The sequence below is a fragment of the Dendrobates tinctorius genome, unplaced genomic scaffold, assembly GCF_039654945.1.
Source record: "Dendrobates tinctorius isolate UK_male_01 unplaced genomic scaffold, ASM3965494v1 ptg000039l, whole genome shotgun sequence".
Taxonomy (NCBI): Eukaryota; Metazoa; Chordata; class Amphibia; order Anura; family Dendrobatidae; genus Dendrobates; species Dendrobates tinctorius.
In genome coordinates, this window is record NW_027361707.1 from 9,819,969 (window position 1) to 9,840,662 (window position 20,694).

General features: G+C 49.6%; 1 protein-coding gene across 5 annotated transcripts in view; it reads right to left on the minus strand.

Moving 5' to 3' along the window:
- Positions 1–20,694, minus strand: part of RNF4 (ring finger protein 4) — a 137,880-nt gene that overhangs the window by 64,588 nt on the left and 52,598 nt on the right. For 3 of the 5 annotated variants that reach the window (XR_012231946.1, XR_012231943.1, XR_012231944.1), the window contains exon 3: positions 9,420–9,535. Coding sequence is in view for 1 of the 5 variants with exons in the window: in XM_073574467.1 (XP_073430568.1) it covers positions 9,420–9,425 (6 nt within the window). In the remaining 4 variants the exon portion in view is untranslated. Of the gene's footprint in view, positions 1–9,378; positions 9,536–20,694 lie in introns of those variants that run through there. The other 2 variants (XR_012231945.1, XM_073574467.1) reach the window with 2 other exon arrangements.

Genomic DNA, 20,694 nt, shown 5'->3' on the forward strand with positions numbered 1-20,694 from the left:
CACTTTTGAATGTTGGTTGTGCTTTCACACTTATGGTAGCATGAGACAGACTCTAGAACCCACACAAGTGGCTCAGGTAGTGCAGCTCATCCAGGATGGCACAGCAATGCGAGCTGTGGCAAGAAGGTTTGCTGTGTCTGTCAGCGTAGTGTCCAGAGACTGGATGCGCTACCAGGAGACAGGCCAGTACACCAGGAGATGTGGAGGGGGCCGTGGGAGGGCAACAACTCAGCAGCAGGACCACTACCTCAGCCTTTGTGCAAGGAGGAACAGGAGGAGCACTGCCAGAGCCCTGCAAAATGACCTCCAGCAGGCCACAAATGTGCATGTGTCTGCACAAACGGTTAGAATCCGACTCCATGAGGATGGTCTGAGGGCCCGACGTCCACAGATGGGAGTTATGCTCACAGACCAACACCGTGCAGAACGCATGGCATTTGCCACAGAACACCAGGATTGGCAAATTCACCACTGGTGCCCCGTGCTCTCCACAGATGAAAGCAGGTTCACACTGAACACATGACAGAGTCTGGAGACGCCGTGGAGAGCGATTTGCTGCCTGCAACATCCTTCAGCATGACAGGTTTGGCAGTGGGTCAGTAATGGTGTGGGGTGGCATTTCTTTGGAGGGCCGCACAGCCCTCCATGTGCTCGCCAGAGGTAGCCTGACTGCCATTAGGTACCGAGAGGAGATCCTCAGACCCCTTGAGACCATATGCTGGTGCAGTTGGCCCCGTGTTCCTCCTAATGGAGGACAATGCCAGACCTCATGTGGCTGGAGTGTGTCAGCAGTTCCTGCAAGATGAAGGCATTGAAGCTATGGACTGGCCCGACTGTTCCCCAGATCTGAATCAGATTGAACACACCAGGGACATTATGTCTCGCTCCATCCACAAACGTCACGTTGCACCACAGACTGTCCAGAAGTTGGCGGATGCTTTAGTCCAGGTCTGGGAGGAGATCCCTCAGGAGACAATCCGCTGCCTCATCAGGAGCATGCCCAGGCGTTGTACAGTAGGGAGGTCACACAGGCACGTGGAGGCCACACACAATACTGAGCATATTTTCTTTGTCATGAGGCATTTCCACTGAAGTTGGATCAGCCTGTATTTTGATTTTCCACTTTGATTTTGAGTATCATTCAAATCCAGACCTCCATGGGATATTCATTTTGATTTACATTGTCAATTGTTATGTTTTATAGTTCTGAACACAATCCACTATGCAATCAATACAAATTTGCAACTGGAATATTTCAGAGTTATCTAGGATGTGGTATTTTAGTATTCCCTTTATTTTTTTGAGTAGTGTACATGCGCCAAAACCATCCACAGTGGAAATAAATGAGGCCTTCACACTTATTTGTGGAGGGATTTCCCCGAACGGTTGTTTAACCTTTTATGCTGTGGTCACTAAGGGAATCTGTCACAAGGTTTTTGCTCTGTAATCTGACCGCGCCATGATGTAGGGGCCGAGACCCCAATTCCAGCAATGTGATACTTACTAGGCTGTGTGTTCTGGTTTCAATGAAAATCAGTGTTTTATCAGCAGGATATTATTACTACAGGACTCGGTGTCTGGTGCCTCCTAGTCAACTGCTCTGTGTACCCTCGCCCCCACCCGATTTGATTGGCAGCTTTCTATGTACACTGTGCGTAGGCAGAAGACTGCCAATCAATGGAGTGGGTGTGGTTATACAGGGCTCAACATTCAGAGCTCTGCGGCAGAGAAAACGGTAAGGCTATGTGCACACGGTGCGGATTCTGCTGCGGATCCGCAGAGTTTCAGGCTCTGCAGCAGATTTAGCTGCGTTGTACAGTACCATTGTTTTCAATGGTAAACTGAAAAACGCTGTGCACATGTTGCGGGTTCAAATCCGCAGAATGTCAATTCTTTGTGCGGAACCCGCAGCGGTTTCACACCTTCTCCATTGTAGAGGTGTGAAACCACAAGCTAATCCGCAGGTAAACCGCAGGTGTTTTGACCTGAGATTTTACCTGTGGATATTTACAAATCCGCACGGAAAAATCAGCAGGAACAAAATCTACGTGTGCACATAGCCTAAAATGACAGCAGACAGCCCAGTAAGGACAGGTAAGAAAACCATTGGTTCTACCACTAGCTTCCAATCAGAAAACTACACCTCCCAGAAGACTCCAATCCCCAAACAGAGAGGTCCCCGTATCCTGTCAATTCCTTCTTATATTTGATCATTATGAAATAAAGTCTATGGCAGAGCACAGTCCTTGGCCATTACTGGTAACCCCATGCAATGGAGGTCGGGCGTGGGCCCTGCAGGCCTATTCAGACAGGGATTTGTCACAAAGGTCGGACCCCCAGAGAATAAGTTATGCCCTTGGTTTATACTACGAATGGGGGGGGGGGGGGGCTAACTTTGAAATATGGGAATACCTCTTTACAGTGACCTCAACTTTGTAGGATGCACTAGGAGTCCAAATGCTGGCATCATCTATACACAGTCATAATGTACAGGATGCTTAAAGCGGTTGTCCTTGAGAAAAAAAAAAAAAAAACAACATGGCTGCTTACTTTCACCTGGAGTGTGCACCACCGTATGGCAGCTCAGCTCGATTCACTTTGATGGGTCAGAGTTGAGATGCCAGACACAACCCACTGACAGGGGTGACACGGTCTCGGAAAGAAAGGAGTCAGGTTTTTCTTATTCTGAACAACCCCTTTAACAGCTCCATCATGACAAACAATATTATTACAAGGTCCCTGCCACAATATGCCTTCTGAAGCTGCACTGAGAAGATGCTGGCACTACAGGGGTTAATACTGCAGCTCCTTACTCTGGGGACAGATGTGCAATTCCGAAGCAGGGAAATCAGCATGGAGGCTCAGATCTCACACATCATCCAGGATTCCTGTGCCTCGTTCACAATGTTTCACGTCAGACCGAAATAAAATATGCCACCAAAAAACCCATAAGTAAGGAGTTCTATTTTTGGAGGGTTTAATATAGGGAAACATCAGATGCTGGAAAGGGAAAGCAGCTGCAGCATCAGGGAGGGTGCAGTTTGGACAAGAGGCACGACAATGCGACTGGTCTGAATCGTCAAAGGAGCGAATTGCTGCCCTAGCAAAACATGGAGTTGGTGAGGAGTTAAAAGATGATAATTACCCTTTAAAAATATGGAAAAATATTAAAACCTGTGAGTCGTTAGTGGTTGATGCCCTTTAATGGCCAACTAAAAAGATGGTAACAAATAGGGAGCCATTTTCTGAGCTTGCTTTTGGCTACCATCTTTTCAGTTGGCCATTAAAAAGGTATCTCAGAGGACTCATTTTTTAATATTTTTCTATCCAGTATGGTACAAAGCTAGATTTTTCCTTTACATTATGCACATTCATTAACCCATGCGGTACAGGACAGTTACAAAAGACAATGGCCGCTTCGTGTGCTCCCACAATTGGGTGGGGCAAGTGTTCCTCCAAATCCAACTTTCTAATATCTGCAAAACATTATGGTCAGAAACACAATCTGTGTCACAAAACGCCACTCATACACCGGAGTGCATTATCCGATAGTAGAGAAATATCCAACTGAAGCTACGAACGGCCCGGACTCATCATTTGCTGCATTTTGCTGTGTCTTGTGGTCTTCGTTGTGACAAATTGTTCAAAAATGGCGCATGCAGGAAGAAGAATTTTGCACAAAACCAATATATATATATTTTTTTTTTTTAGAGTAAAAAGTCACATGATGCATGTTATACTTCAAATGTGCCAAAAAAAACCCCAAACAAAAAAAAAACCTCTCTGCACCTCAATGGGGTACTGGACAAAAATGGCGCCAGTTTGTTTGAGAAATTTCCAAAAGTCGCAAAAATGAATTAGGCTAAAAACATCTGGATACAGAAAACCCAAAACAGAAGAAAACCAAGTAACGTTACCAAGGTGAGTAATAAATATGGTGCAAACACAAAAAAGTCACTATTGGAATCATTTGTACTCCAGAATAAAAAGGTGCAAAGACGATGATGAACCAGGAGCCGAAAAGCCTTTCCTGCCGCTGTACAAAAATGCAGAAGCCAAGTATGTAGCCTGCTCCATACATAGGAACCAAACATAGGGTGTACTATTAAAAGGTTCCCGTCACCAGGGTTTCCAAATATAAGCTAAAGCTATCTTTCAAAACTGATGTGACAGCATTTTTTGAGACTCAAATCTGTTTTTTTTGGTTTTTTTATAATGTTTCCATCAATGGAGGGATGTGACGGTTTCTTTTTGTGGCACGGCGAGCAGGTGTTTTTTTATTCGCACCATACACTTGCCCGTAAGCCCTGTTTCACACATCCGTTTTTTGTGTCCGCCAAACGGATCCATTTCTTGCTGCTAACGGATCCGTTTTTTTGACAGATATGCGGTAGCCGCTAATGCAAGTCTATGGGAAAAAAAACGGATCCGCCAAAAACATGGCGGATCCGTTTTTTAACGGAAAATGACGGATTTGGACGGATTTAAAAAAATGGAAGTGTGATCCAGGCCTTACTGGAATCTGCTGCAGGTTTGATCTGCTGTGTTAATTCAACGTTGCAGGACCTGTCAATCATGAATTTACGTAACTTCCACTGACTTCAATGAAGAAAAACGGTCAAGTATTATGGTAACACACTCGCAATTGTGCACGCACCCGGTGCTATTTTGGAGAGGTCTGTTACTATAAAAAAAAAAAAAAAAAAAAAAGTTCAGAGAGGAGCAGCATTTGTGGAGGAAAAAAAAAAAAAAAAAAGAGGACGTGGAGTTAGCAGCAAGGTTAGTGGGGTGAAGTCTATGTGAAGGGTGAGACTCCCTGGGGATATCGACCACCTGGGGGGGGGCTCTATACCGACACAATAAAGGGTCTTCACACAAACTGGAAATTTAAGCATCAAACAAGTCCCTGGCAAACGCCGCAGGTGAGAAGATTTTACAGCGGATTGGGGTGCAGTGTATAATTCTGGCTTCCACTAAGCTCTTGTGGCTAATCAGGGACAGATCTGTGCTGAAGTGGCCAGTAAGGATGCACAGGGGCTCGTTCTCTGCTGCGGGGTCAGTATTTAAAATCAGTCGTGTGCACCAGGAAATTCACACACAGCTACCAATAGTCGACATGCTGCCCGTTTCGCTAGCAAACCAAAAATACAACTGACCGCTGCAGCTAGTGACTGGCTGTGGAATCAAGATATCGTCAAAGTGGAACAGCAGCGTTAAGGCAGATTTCATCTTTTTTTCTTTGCATACTAAAATAATATCTAAGTTGGGGGGGGGGGGGGAGACTATTTTTAGGGCAGTTTCTATTAATCCATTTTTGGGTTGAAACACCAGGGCTGACCACTTATCAAGCCGCTAGCTCAGATCTTCCGATGGGAGAACGGTGTGTGAAAAAGGCCTCGGTCTAAAGGGCCTGTCACACTAAGAGATATCGCTAGCAATATCGCTATAACTAGTGACGTTATAGCAAAATTGCTAGCGATATCTCTGTGTCTGATACTTACCTACGACCGGCTCCTCCGCTGGTTATCGCTGATCGCGCGAGAACGTCCTGGACCGTTTCTCGTGGTCAGCTTCCTGCGGCGCTTCCTGCTGTGACGACGAGCGTGGAGCCGGGCGGGAGGACGCAGGATCGCCTCGTCTGACAGGTAAGTAGCGACCCCCGTCCCCAGCGATGTCGCTGGTGAGATCTGCCTGTGTGGCAGCTCACTAGCGACCACTTAGCAATGTACCAGCGATCCTGACCGCGTCATATCGCTGGTCGGGATCGCTAAGTGTGACAGTACCTTAAGGCCGGGGTCAGACTTGCGAGTACAATGCAAGAAACTCGCATCAATACCCAGCACTCGGGACCGGAGTGTGCGACTGCATAGAAATACATGCAGCTGGACACTCAGGTTCGAGGGCCAGGTATTGATGCGAGAGGCTCGCATCACACTTGCAAGCGTGACCCCGGCCTAAGCCAGACTTAAGGAGCGATGTAGATATGCCGAGCGCATACACACACCACATGATTTTGCCACCTTATGTGCTAAGAATATTCATTATTTTCCCCTCTTTTCCAGAGCAGTAATGCAATTCATATTTCATGTTTATTCCATGCTATAATACTACAGAATGCAACTTTGTGTACATTACACAGTGGTGCGGAGAGTAACTCGTACATCTTTAACCCCTTAACGACCGCCGATACGCCTTTTAACGGCGGTAATTAAGGGTACTAAAACCACAGCGCCGTTAATTCACGGCGCTGTGATTTAAGTGAATAGCGCCCCCCAGTGTCGGATTTTCTCCGGGGTCTCGGCTGCCAGGGGTAGCCGAGACCCCAGAGAACATGAATCGGTCGGTTTTTACCGACCCCCACTTTTGCGATCGCCGTTATTAACCCTATAACGGCAACCACAAAAAAAAAAAAGCCGCGATTTTACATTTAATTTCTCTCTCCTCTGATGTGATCGCACATGAGAGGAGAGAGAAATAGGGTCCCCCGATCCCCCCCTGGTACCTCTCCGTGGCCCTCCGTCCCCTCCCGGTGGTCCCACGTCCCGCCGGCATCCTCCGATGGGCGCCGCCATCTTGAAAATGGCGGGCGCATGCGCAGTGTGCCCGCCGGGAATCTGCTGGCTCCGGCTGGCAGATTCCATTCATTATTTTGATCACTATGATAAACGATCATAGTGATCAAAATAAAAAAAATAGTACATAACCCCCCCTGTTTATCACTCCCTTATATAGGCCAATATAATGAAATAAAGAAAATATTTTTTTTTTCAGTTTTCCATTAGGGGTAGGGTTAGGGCTAGGGTTAGGGTTAGGGCTAGGGTCACGACTAGGGTTAGAATTAGGGTTAGGGCGAACTAGAATTAGGGTTAGGGTTGGGATTAGGGTTAGGGTTGGAGCAAGAATTGAGGGGTTTCCACTATTTTCCAACTTTGGGGGTCTAAAAATTGGGGTCTAAAAAATCACTTTTGTGGAAATAAAAAAAGACTATTTTCACGGCTCTGCGTTTATAAACTTCTGTGAAGCACTTGAAGGTTCAAAGTGCTCACCACACATCTAGATAAGTTCCTTAATGGGTCTAGTTTCCAAAATGGGGTCACTTGTGGGGGGTTTCCACTGTTTAGGCCCATCAGGGGCTCTGCAAGCACAACATGATGCCCGCAGACCATTCCATCAAAGTCTGCATTCCAAAATGGCACTCCTTCCCTTCCGAGCTCTCCCATGCGCCCAAACAGTCGTTCCCCCCCACATATGGGGTATCGGCGTACTCAGGACAAATCGCAAACCAACTGTGCGGGTATGATTTCTCCTGTTACCCTTGTAAAAATAAATATTTGGGGGCGAAAAGATCATTTTTGTGGAAAAAAAAATGGATTTTTTATTTTCACGGCTCTACGTTATAAACTTCTGTGAAGCACTTGAAGGTTCAAAGTGCTCACCACACATCTAGATAAGTTCCTTAATGGGTCTAGTTTCCAAAATGGGGTCACTTGTTGGAGGTTTCAACTGTTTAGGCACATCAGAGGCTCTGCAAACGTGACATGGCATCCGATCTGAATTCCAGCCAATTCTGCGTTGAAAAAGTCAAACGGCGCTCCATCCCTTGCGAGCTCTGCCGTGTGCTGAAAAAGTGGTTTACCCCCACATATAGGGTATCAGCGTATTCAGGAGAAATTGTTCAACAAATTGTGTGGTTGATTTTCTCTTTTAACACTTGTGAAAATAAAAAAAATTGGTTCTGAAGTAAATTTTTTGCAAAAAAAAGTTGAATGTTAATTTTTTCCTTCCACATTGCTTTAGTTCCTGTGAAGCACTTAAAGGGTTAATAAACTTCTTGAATGTGGTTTTGAGCACCTTGAGGGGTCTAGTGTTTAGAATGGTGCCACTTTTGGGTATTTTCTGTTATGTACACCCCTCAAAATGACTTTAAATATGACGTGGTCCCTAAAAAAAATGGTTTTGTAAATTTTGTTGTAAAAATGAGAAATCGCTGGTCAACTTTTAACCCTTATAACTTCCTAACAAAAAAAAATTTTTGCTTCCAAAATTGTTTTGATGTAAAGTAGACATGTGGGAAATGTTATTTATTAACTATTTTGTGTCACATAACTCTCTGGTTTAACGGAATAAAAATTTCAAAATGTGAAAATTGCCAAATTTTCGCCAAATTTCCGTTTTCTTCACAAATAAATGCAAGCATTATTGACCTAAGTTTACCACTAACATGAAGCCCAATATGTCACGAAAAAACAATCTCAGAATCGCTAGGATCCGTTGAAGCGTTCCTGAGTTATTACCTCATAAAGGGACAGTGGTCAGAATTGCCAAAAATGGCCAGGTCATTAAGGTCAAAATAGGCTGGGTCATGAAGGGGTTAACAATAAAAAGTTAGGAACACATACTGTAACTTTTTTTTTTCTGTCGAATTAGCTGACTTTTTTTTTTGTGTGTGGCGAGTAGAGATGGGAGATTGGGTTTGCAGGACTCTAGTCGGCGATCTGTCGGGTCTGTGGCCGCTGGACAAGAAGCCTGCCAACCTCCCCTCACCCCCCCCCCCCCCGTGTATTCGCACCCCTTCTCTCAACTAGCCGGGGTCCCGGTGACGTCAGATGTGCGTCATCCCACCATGAAGACATGGCGCCTCCTCCAAAGGTGGCCAGCAGCTCTCCCGCCAGCGGTCGCACATTACTGACCCGTCCGTCACCCCGGAGTCCTGCGTCCGATTCTCCCACCTGTACTGGAGCGCTGTCACTTTTTTTGCCATTTTTAATGGGGAAGCAGTGATCGTTAAAAAAAAAAAAACAGACAAAATTTCGCCTTGCAATATTTTTTCCCCTCTTTCCACATTTACCGCATGTTTTCTATCATTTTGATGTTGTCAGATGTGATTATTTAACATTTATTAAACTTGTTTTTTTTTATATTCCTGCAAACTTTTTTTTTTGTAACTTTCCCCCATTTATTGCGTTCCTTTTTCCCGTGGGGCCCCGAGACCCGCGATCAGTTCCACCACAGTGGGGCAGGTGACAGGATGGAGGGATGTACAGGGGGTCCCCGGGGTGGTGGCGGTGGTCTTCACAGGGCGGTTAGGGGTGAATACTTACCGGTGGGCTCTCCCCTCACACCTGCACGGTCTCCCATGTAGCAGAGCCTGGATTGTGCCCACACCTGGCGACAGGCCACTGCTGAGCTCTAGCCATCCATTTCTAATATTAAAAAAACCCTAATAACGGCATAAACCGTTCCCTAATCCAGAATCCAGTGTAGCCAGCACCAGTGACAGCAGAGGAGGGCACCGGCAGTCACCCAGCTTTCCCAGGCACAGAAAGGCCTCAGTCACACACGACACCCGGTACACAGGCACCTCTCCGCACTACACACCCCGGCCTCGGTCCCGTGTGCACGGCCGGTGCCAGCCTCACCCTCATTAGCAGCTTTCCCGGGTTCCCGGCCTTGACATCTCGGTAACTGTCTAGTTTTCAAATCGATTCTGTTTCCGGCTCCGCGCGAACTGCATTATGGGGAATGTAGTCTGAGCCTGAGGTGCGCCAAGGTAAAAGAAAAAAAAGCCGTTAGTGCGCATGTCAAGTATCTCGAGAAACGGCGCATGCGTAGTCGTACTAATATAACCAGTTATATAATGGCGTCATGTCCGTGACCAGGAGTATCACTGCTACACAGTGCAGGCACCCCTATACACCGACAGAGGGGATGTGTTTGTGTATATACATATTGTATATACGCACCTACATGTATAATATTTTTATATACATATATCTATATAATACAAGTGTACACACGCGCATATATATGCATACACATATAACAACTGTACACGCACACGTTTACATATATGTTTATGTGCGTACACTTGTATTATATACATATATGTACATATATGTTCGGTATATATACTCTATAATATCCATATATTGTACATATATACACAGTATATACATACGCATATTATAGATATATATGTTTATTATGTACATATATGTGTTTACACATGCTTATTATATAGATACTAGAGGTGTGCCTGATGCTATCGCATCCGGAGGGAAGTGCGTGTGTATGGTGTGTGTGTGTTCATGTGTGTGTGTGTCCCGCAGCTGCCTGACCACCCACCTCCGTGCAGTCACAGCCGGCAGGAAAGAGGGTGGTTTGCGGCCTATGCTGGAGATGTGAGTACGTGTGTGTATGTATGGAAGTATGTCTTTGTATGTGAGTACGTGTGTGGCGCCCCCAAGAGTATGGCCGCCACAGTGGCTTTGCCTTCGGCTTGGAGGCAATGATGGGTCTCTCTCACAGTCAATCCATACATACAACACAGTTCCACTCCAGGCCAGCAGGGGGAGCTCTGACCCAGGATTGAGGGGAGGAGTGCTCTCTGTGGGCCAGGAGGAGGAAATAGTTAGTCTGCGGAGGGTGAAGTGAGAAGTTGGAGGTTGAGCTGCAGAAGGCGAGCTCCCTCAGCTTGAGAGCGCAAGAACTGGAGTCTGGTCTCCACGGTGGTACGGATACTAACGGTCCTGCCACAGACACCAGAGGAGTAGGAGGCTGTAAATGCCCTACTCCCTTCTAAGACTGGAGGCACAACAGCAAAACGGATAGAGAGCCGGGAGTGAGCATCCCTGATCAGGCTACAGCTGTCTGTCATACAAGTAAAGTTCTAGGAACATCTGACAGGAGGAACTTCAGAGTAACTAAGTACTGGAGTGCTTCACACCACACAAGCGCTAGGAAGGAGACTGCACAGCCCGTCTGTGAGAGAGAATCCCTGAGTTGCTTCCAGGCTAGCCTGCTCTGTTCCCATCTGTAATCAGGACCCTGGACTGCAGTTATCAAGTAAAGGTACAGAAATTGCACCCCGCTGTGTCTTGTCTGCTTCCTACCCTGTTGGCACTGCTACGTCCCCGTGCCAACCACCTTTACACTGCCCTGGGGTTACAGCTTTACCTGTGGGGAGCTACACCATCTAAGCTGCACCATACCATCAGTCCCAGAGGATCTGCACGCAGCGTTGGCTAACACCTCACTTGCCAAATACCACAGGTGGCGTCACGAACATTCCATATAACCTACATTACAAACATCATCTGCCATTGACTTGGGCGTCCAGGGCCACAGACCGGGTCACCGCTGCTGTGACGCATACCCCTGACACCGGCCCGGTACTGAGTACCCCACAGCCCTGGGAGGGCGACCCAATTTGGCGTCACGAACAGGATTCGAAGCCCGGTATCCCCGGGTCCTGGGCGCCATAGACTGTGTTTAAAGACTGTGTGTGAATTTGGCGCCAGAAACTGCCATTGCCGCGCTGCCTGGCGCGCGCAGGAGGAGGCAGGCCTTCGTGGGCGGAGTCTGCCACAGAGCGCGAAGCGGTGAAGTGCCGCGCGGGAAGAAAGGACAGCGCGCGAGAGGAGGAGGAGCTGAGGCATACAGCCCGGAGCGTCGGGCCTGTGAAGCGGCCGCCGGTGAGCTCACACAACCCCCGGCCCTGGCTAACGTTAACTGGGGGGGGAGAAGATGTCTGCGCCACAAGGCGATGCAGCGGCGGACGCCGCCGCCAACCCCGCAGCACCTCATGGAGGAGCACCTGCAGCAGCGGTCCCCATAATGCCGCTGTCTATGCCCTACATACCGGGAGCGGCCTGGCTACCGCAGTACTCGGGTGAGTCACAAACCCTGAGTAAATTTAAAGAGAGACTGTGCACATTGTTTAAAGTTTACCCCCTGTCTGAAAGCCAGAAAGTAAATATCCTGATTGGACAGCTAACGGGTGCAGCGCTGAGAGAAGTGAAAGCCTGGCAGGACACTGATAAAGAGACTGTTGTAAAGGTCCTGGCCAAGCTGAAGAGCACCTTTGACACCCGCTCTGCAGCTGAAATCAAGATGAGGTTCTTTGGCTGTAAACAGAAGGCGCAGGACAGTATCAGGGACTATGCTCTCAACCTGCAGGAGGCGCTGCAAGCAGTTAAGCAAGTTGATCCTGACAGCGTAAAGGAAGAAGATAAACTGTTGAAGGAGCAGTTCATTGAAGGACTCCTGTCCAGTACCCACTGAGGACAGTTGCGTATAATCACCCTGCAAAACCCTGATCTGGACTTTGCTGAATTTAAGGACAGGGCTATTCGGGTACTGCAGGAATCCACTGACAGCCGTCCAGCGCCCCCTAGACGCCTAGCGATCACCTACCATCAGGAAGCCCCATCTTTTCCTTCCATCCCTGCGGAGGCCGATGCACAGACTCTGGACAAAGATCCAACTGAGGAGCTACGTCTACAGGTCCAGGAGTTGACCAAAGGAATGGCTGCACTCACTAAAACCGTGCAGTCCCTGCAGGTGTCCTCCAAAGACAAGATCCAGCTTACTTCCAGTCCAGAGGATGTCCCGTGGCTCCGGAGGAGGAGAACCCCACCACTTTGAGGAAGGAACAACAATCGCTATGACCAGGACGGACATCCCATCTGTCATCGCTGTCACAAGGCAGGTCATCTTGCAAGGTACAGTCCTTTAAACGAGCAACCCCTGGGGCAGAGGGCCAACCACCAGGAGTAGGATCCCCAGGCCCAAGGAACTGGAGAGCCAAGTATGTGGGAGGGAGACCAATCCTTCCCGTGGTGATTGATGGTATCCCCATGAACGCTTTGCTGGACACTGGCTCTCAGGTGACCACTATGCCGTACTGTTATGAATGAGTCACCGTAGGAGGCAAAAACAGAAATGCTAGCTAAGTCCAGAAAACCAGAGAAGTTGGCAGCTATCGGATAGCAGACCCCTGAATCTATCAACAACAACTAGCAGTAGCCGTGGGGGGTTCCTACGATGCCCTAGACCCCTCGATCACAGCCGGAGAACTGCCTAGCCTAAAGACAGAAAGGGAAATCTAAACTGCCCCAGAGCAGACCCCAAAGCAATAGGCAGCCCCCAACATATAATGACGGTGAAGCAAGAAGAAAAAACACTAACACAGATAGAAAGATAGAGTGAGCAAATGATGGGGCCCAAGCTAACTAGATAGGACAGGATAGGAAGGCTGCTGTCTGCAATCCGCAAAAAACCCTATCAAAATAAGAGCCAATAGACTGACAGGGAAAAAGGCCTTGAAGACGCTAGGCTTCAAAAAGACTATGTCAGTACTCAGGTATTTTCTGAAGACAGAGCAAACCGACAAAAAGGAATTCAGCTCACCCCAGCAGGGAATGGCAGAATCCAGAAAAGCAAGGCAAACTAAAACCAAAACACAAATGCAAAAAGGCAAAGCAGAAAACTTAGCTTTTGAGGAGCAGGAATCAGACTGGTCTCCTAGAATTCCACAGAGAAATCACCAGCGAGGCAGAAGGGCGTCGGTTGCCTTATATCCAGTCAGAGATCCCCATCGCCCAGTCATCCTCTCCCAGCTCAGGTGTTTGGTATTCAGCCTCACTACCTTCCTTCACCAGAAGAGGGAGTTCATCAGACCTCAATGGTGAAGGGGAAAATGAACTCATAACACCGTACATTCTGTATAAAAGATATTGGGCTGATTCTGAACTCACCCGTGGCCCAACAGATGAACTGACAGTAGTTGCCAGTAATGGACAGTCTTTGCCACAGATTGGGTGTAAAGAGATTATTGTCAAAGTGGGTCGGGTAGAGCTGAAATCTCAGGGCCTGATAGTTGTTGATATTGATCGACGTGACTGTAATCCCATGATGACTCTTGGTGCAAATGTAATTGAAAACTGTCTGTCCGAGGTTATTGTCTTGTTGCAACAGGTGGCTGAGACTGCTGGTTCCGGAGAACAAAGAGTCCTGCAGAAGGAGATCCGAGCCCTGATGCAAAGACAACAGGTGGAACTCTCTGGCGGCGAGATTGGCAGCGTCAGAGTGAGTGATGCCTTCCCCATTGCAATACCCCCCAGATGTGAAATGTTGGTATGGTGTCGGGCAGCCATAGGTCTTAGAGGGAGAGTGTTTCGTGTTACAGAACCACTCAGCACCCAGAATATGTTGTGCAGTTATATGTATGTATAATAGGTTCTATGTGAGATGCATGTCCCTAATACATCAGCCCACAGGCTGCGCCCCTGGGCAGAGGGGACACGATATTCTCTTTTTGTCCGCCCTCCCCCCACCTTTGTAATTCCCACAGTAAACATCGGCAGGCTCCGGCCACCTGCGGCTTTTGTAATGCATGTCTGGCCTGCCGCTTTTCTATTGGCCTGCCCTCTGTATCTGTGTGATATATTCTGAGTCCTGTGAGTAAAGTGTTGTCAGACTGGAAATACTTGGAGAAGCAGTGATCTTTTTTATGCGCCCATGTAACCAAGGAATTCCAGCCAGCGTCATTCATTCAGACTCCAGCCAACGCAGAGCGGACCTCCGAAAACATGGGGTGGTACAGAAAGAGGTACCCCAGCTTGGGTAGACCCTGTTACACTGGTGGCAGACAGTGGGATTTGATACCCCTTCTACAGGAGGAAAGGAATTAATGGAAAATAACTACCAGAAGTTAAAGAGGACTACATTAAAAGATCTGGTGGAAGCCCGAGGGTTGATCGCCAGTGTAACGGGGTCTACCCAAACTGGGGTACCTCTTTCAGTACCACCCCGTGAGATCAAAAGCGGATTTGATAGCAGCCATCATGGAACACGACAGAGGGGAGATCGATGCAAGGCCAAATTACACCCCCTCCCCATGGTGGAGGAGCCATTTAGCCAAGTAGTGGTCGATCCGATAGGGCCGTTAGCCAAACCCAGTCCGTCCGGGAAAAAGTATATATTGACAGTGGTAGAATATGCCACACGGTATCCAGAGGCGGTTGCATTACCTAACATACTGGCAGAGACGGTGGCGGCCGCCCTGCTCCAGGTTTTCTCATGGGTTGGATTTCCCCAGGAGATTATCTCGGACCAGGGTACCCAGTTTACAGCAGAGGTGACCAACCAACTGTGGAAGCTGTGCGGAGTAAAGTCCATTAGAAGCGCCCCGTACCACCCGCAAACCAATGGGTTGTGTGAACGCTTTAACGGGACATTAAAACAGCTCATTAGGACTTTTACCAGGACCTACAGGGACTGGGAGAAATTCTTGCCACACCTCCTGTTTGCCTATCGGGTGGTGCCCCAAGAATCCACGGTGTTATGAATGAGTCACCGGAGGAGGCAAAAACAAAAATACTAGCTAAGTCCAGAAAACCAGAGAAGTTGTCAGCTATCGGATTGCAGACCCCTGAACCCAACAACAACAACTAGCAGTAGCCGTGGGGGGTTCCTACGGTGTCCTAGACCCCTCGATCACAGCCGGAGAACTACATAGCCTAAAGACAGAAAGGGAAATCTAAACTGCCCCAGAGCAGACCCCAAAGCAATAGGCAGCCCCCAACATATAATGACGGTGAAGCAAGATGAAAAAACACTCACACAGATAGAAAGATAGGCTGAGCAAATGATGGGGCCCAAGCTAACTAAATAGGACAGAATAGAAAAGCTGCTGTCTGCAATCCGCCAAAACCCTCTCAAAAACAAGAGCCAACAGACTGATAGGGAAAAAAACCCTGAAGACGCTAGGCTTCAAAAAGACTATATCAGTACTCAGGTATTTTCTGAACACAGAGCAGAAAGGAATTCAGCTCACCCAGCAGGGGAAGGCAGAAATCCAGAAAAACAAGGCAAAACAAAACCAAAACACAAATGCAAAAAACAGAGCAGAAAACTTAGCTTTTGAGGAGCAGGAATCAGACTGGTCTCCTAGAATCCCTCAGAGAAATCACCCGCAAGGCAGAAGGGTGTCGGCTGCCTTATATCCAGTCAGCAATTCCAGTCACCCAGTCATCATCATTCTGCTCAGGTGCTTTGTAATCAGCCTCACTACCTTCCTTCACCAGAAGAGGGAGTTCATCAGACCTCAATGATGAAGGGGAAAATGAACTCACAACACCACGGGGTTCTCCCCGTTCGAGCTGGTATATGGGAGACGGGTAAGGGGACCCCTAGACTTAGTGCTGGAACACTGGGAAGGGGAGGGCCTCATAGAAGGGGTACCTATTGTACCCTATGTGCTGGAATTCCGGGACCGCCTACAGGAGCTGACTCAGGCTGTACGTTGTTACACCGCTCCGCCATACTCACCCAGCCTCCGCTCCCACGCCGCAGTCGCCCTCCGCTCCCACGCCGCAGCCTCTCTCCACCCGACGGCCGCGGCGGTCACCTGAGACAGGCCCGCGACCGATGCCTTCCCTGCATGCTATGCGCATGCGCCATAGGCCGCGGCCGCGCCTCCTTCCTGCTTCTTATGCTCCGGCTGTGCCCTGACCCGGAAGCACCTTTGGACCAATGGCTGACCAGACGGGGCCATATCAGGCCGCTTCCCCCTGAGGGAGGCGCCTGATCGTTGTGTTTCCTTACACTCTGGCCTCGCTTCATCGTGCACACTCTGCTCCTGCAGTTCCTGTCTCGGCTGCTCCTCACAGCAGCTTCTCAGTCCTGCTACCCGTGTTCCTGCCGTCCTACTCCAGTCCTGCCTTCAGTGTTCCTGCCGTCCTACTCCAGTCCTGCCTTCAGTGTTCCTGCCGTCCTACTCCAGTCCTGCCTTCAGTGTTCCTGCCGTCCTACTCCAGTCCTGCCTTCAGTGTTCCTGCCGTCCTACTCCAGTCCTGCCTTCAGTGTTCCTGTCGTCCTACTCCAGTCCTGCCTTCAGTGTTCCTGTCGTCCTACTCCAGTCCTGTCTTCAGTGCTCCTGCCGTCCTACTCCAGTCTCAGTCTTACTCCGGTCCATCCTGAGCCGCCCCTCTCGGTACCGGCTACCGTGGTACTCGAACCCCTGGGCCTGCTCCTAACGGTCCCTGTATACGGGTCGGTTCCACCTGGCAGCTCGCCCGGGGTCCCTCGGTGCCACGGTCCAGAGGGTCCACTCTCGGAGTTCCCGCTCCTGACCACCCGCGCTAACAGTACGATCAGGCGATGGACTCCGCCGGTACTACGGCTGCTACCCAGAAAGAGTTGCTATTCCTATGGGAGAATCAGGGGCGCATTATGTCAATCATGAAGTTGATGGACACCCGTTTGTCGGCCTTACAGGTGGCCGATCCTGGAAATGCCACTCAGCTGGCCAGTCTCCAACAGGAGCTGGGTCAGCAGCAAGATACTCAAACCCACATTTTGTCCTACATGGCCTCCTTTGATAGTCGCTTGTCGGCCCTCCAGGCTGCCGCTGCAGTGCCGACTCCTCCCCCTGCGTCTACTGCTCCTCCGACGCCCCGCCTCGCCAAGCCGCCTCGTTTCACCGGGGATCCCAAGCTCTGTAGGGGGTTCTTAAATCAGTGTAGTCTCCACTTTGAATGGCTGCCGCAGCAATATCCCTCGGACCGGGCCAAAGTGGCCTTCATCATGTCCCATCTGGAGGGAGAGGCCCTTTCTTGGGTAAACCCGCTCTGGGAACGTGACGACCCAGTCCTTTCGAGTCTCCCGGTTTTCCTGGATACGTTTCGTAAGGTTTTCGATGAGCCGGGCCAGTTAGCCTCTCTCACTGAGTCACTCTTTATCTTACACCAGGGCTCTCTCACGGTCGGACAGTATGCTATTCGCTTTCGCACTATTTCCTCCGAGCTCGGCTGGAATAACGCAGCTTTGGTGGGGGCATTCTGGTGCGGTCTTTCTAGTAAAATAAAGGATGAACTCGCAGGTCGAGATACCCCGTCCACCTTAGAGGACCTTATCTCGCTGGCTACCCGCATTGACCTGCGCTTCTTGGAGCGCGCTCGGGAGTCAGTGAGAGACAGGCGCTCCTCCAGGTCAGTTTCTCCTTTCACTCAGTCGGCCAGCTCACGTTCAGTCGGATCTTCTTCCCTCTCTTCGGGTGAGCCCATGCAGATAGATCATCTCAGGTTGGCCGAGTTACGTCAGAGAGAGAGACGGGCACAAGGTCTGTGCCTCTATTGCGGTCATTCGTCACACTATATCCGCACCTGTCCTAAGAGACAGGGAAACGACTCCACCTAGGTCAGGTAAGAGAGGCCTTCCTAGGTGATGATGATGATTCCTCTCAACCCCTTACGATTTCTGTGCTTTTGGTTTCAGGAGGGAGGCGTGGTTCCGAGGTGGCCTACGTGGATTCGGGCTCAGCGGGTAACTTCATTCGGCCGGAAGAGGTAGACAAATACCAAATTCCTGTAGTCACTCTATCTAACCCAATTCAGATTGCCACCGTGGATGGCAAACTGCTACAGGTGACCGTCACCTTGGTCACTGAAGAGGTGGAATTGCAAATCGGAGCCTTACATCAAGAGAAGATAGCCTTTTACGTTTTACCTAAGCTCTCTCACTCCATTCTACGCGGTCTTCCATGGTTAAGGACTCATCAGCCTGTTCTCGACTGGTCTTCTGGGGAGATACTCCGCTGGGGGCACCCGTGCCAAGCTCGCTGTCTGACTCCTGTCCGCCTGGCGGCCGCTCCACGGTCACCTCCAGACCTCCCGGGTCTTCCTCCAGCTTACAGCTCTTACTCCGATGTTTTTGATAAGAAGGAAGCGGAGGTCCTCCCTCCACACCGGCCGTTTGACTGCCCAATTGAACTTGTTTCTGGTTCAACCCCCCCAAGGGGCAGAATCTACCCTCTGTCTCCCGCGGAGACCACCGCCATGTCTGAGTACGTCCAAGAGAACCTCGCCAAAGGCTTTATACGGAAATCCTCTTCGCCCGCGGGAGCCGGGTTCTTCTTCGTCAAAAAGAAGGACGGGACTCTACGGCCATGCATTGACTATAGGGGCTTGAATGAGATCACCATCAAGAACAGGTACCCTCTTCTACTCATTCCAGAACTGTTTGACCGTCTCAGAGGGGCTCGGGTCTTTACCAAGCTGGACCTCAGAGGAGCCTACAATCTGGTCCGTATCCGTGCAGGAGACGAGTGGAAGACCGCTTTCAACACTCGAGATGGCCATTACGAGTACCTGGTCATGCCCTTCGGTCTTTGCAATGCTCCTGCAGTCTTTCAAGAGTTCGTCAATGAGATATTCCGGGATCTCTTGTACTCCTGTGTGGTCGTGTACTTAGACGACATCCTCGTCTTCTCGCCGGACCTCTCGTCCCACAGAAAGAGTGTTCGCCTGGTGCTTCAGCGTCTTCGGGAGAACCGTCTGTATGCAAAGTTCGAGAAATGTCTCTTCGAACAGACCTCTCTGCCATTTCTGGGATACATTATCTCCGACGCTGGTCTAAGGATGGATCCCGAGAAGTTGTCTGCCATCCTCAAATGGCCTCGCCCCGTCGGATTAAAGGCGATACAACGATTCCTCGGGTTTGCCAACTATTACCGGCAATTTGTCTCCCACTTCTCCGCGATCACAAGACCCATTTCTGTGCTCACCCGTAAAGGGTCTGCTTCCAAGGATTGGTCTCCTGAGGCAGAGGAGGCCTTTCTGACCCTAAAACGGGCTTTCTCCACGGCTCCGGTCCTGCATCGCCCTGAGAGCGATGAACCTTTTGTACTCGAGGTGGACGCTTCCTCGACTGGTGCCGGGGCGGTGCTGTCCCAGAGAACCGCCTCCGGTCGCCTGCACCCTTGTGGCTTCTTCTCGAAGGCCTTTTCTCCATCCGAGTGTAACTACTCGATCGGTGACCGGGAACTTTTGGCCATCAAGTTGGCCTTGGAGGAATGGCGCCACCTCCTGGAAGGAGATGTCCATCCTTTTGTCATCTTCTCGGACCACAAGAATCTGGCCTATCTCCAGTCTGCCCAGAGACTAAACCCTCGCCAGGCCAGATGGTCTTTATTTTTTGCCCGATTTGATTTCGAGCTCCAATTCCGTCCCGGCAACAAGAATTCCAAAGCCGACGCCCTGTCCAGGGTCTTCCAACCACACGAATCCACGGAGGAACCGTCACATATCATTGATCCCACTAGGAACATCACCGTGGCTCCAGTGAACTGGCTTACTCCTCCGCCTGGCAAGACGCTTGTGCCAGAGAATCTCAAGCAAAAGGTTCTTCTATGGGGGCACTCCTCCAAACTGGCCGGCCATGCCGGAACTAAGAAGACCCTTGACCTTATCAAACGTCACTACTGGTGGCCCTCACTTCGCCAAGATGTACTCGACTTTGTGGCTTCTTGTCCATCCTGTGCAAAAAACAAGGTGCCACGGAGATCTCCGTCCGGCTTGTTGCTTCCGTTGCCTGTCCCTACGGTTCCTTGGGAGAACATCGCCATGGATTTCATCACCGACCTACCCTGCTCTGCGGGCTGCACAGTCATCCTGGTGGTGGTGGATCATTTTTCCAAGATGGCTCACTTCATCCCTCTGCCCGGTCTTCCCTCAGCTCCAGAGCTGGCCGAAATCTTCATTCATCAAGTCTTCAGGCTTCATGGACTACCTCGACGCATTGTGTCTGACCGAGGGGTTCAGTTAACCTCCAAGTTCTGGCGTTCGCTTTGTAAGCTCATGAACGTTTCCCTCGACTTCTCCTCGGCCTACCATCCACAGTCCAACAGACAAGTAGAGCGTACCAACCAGACGCTTACGGGATACTTACGCCACTTCTCTAACGCCCACCAGAACGATTGGGTCAACTTACTCCCCTGGGCAGAGTTCGCTTATAACAACCATGCTGGTGAGTCTTCGGCCAAGTCTCCGTTTTTCATTGTTTTTGGCAGACATCCTGGTGTTCCTCTTCCGATAACCCCTGCCTCTGAGGTACCCGCGGCCAATGCCTTGT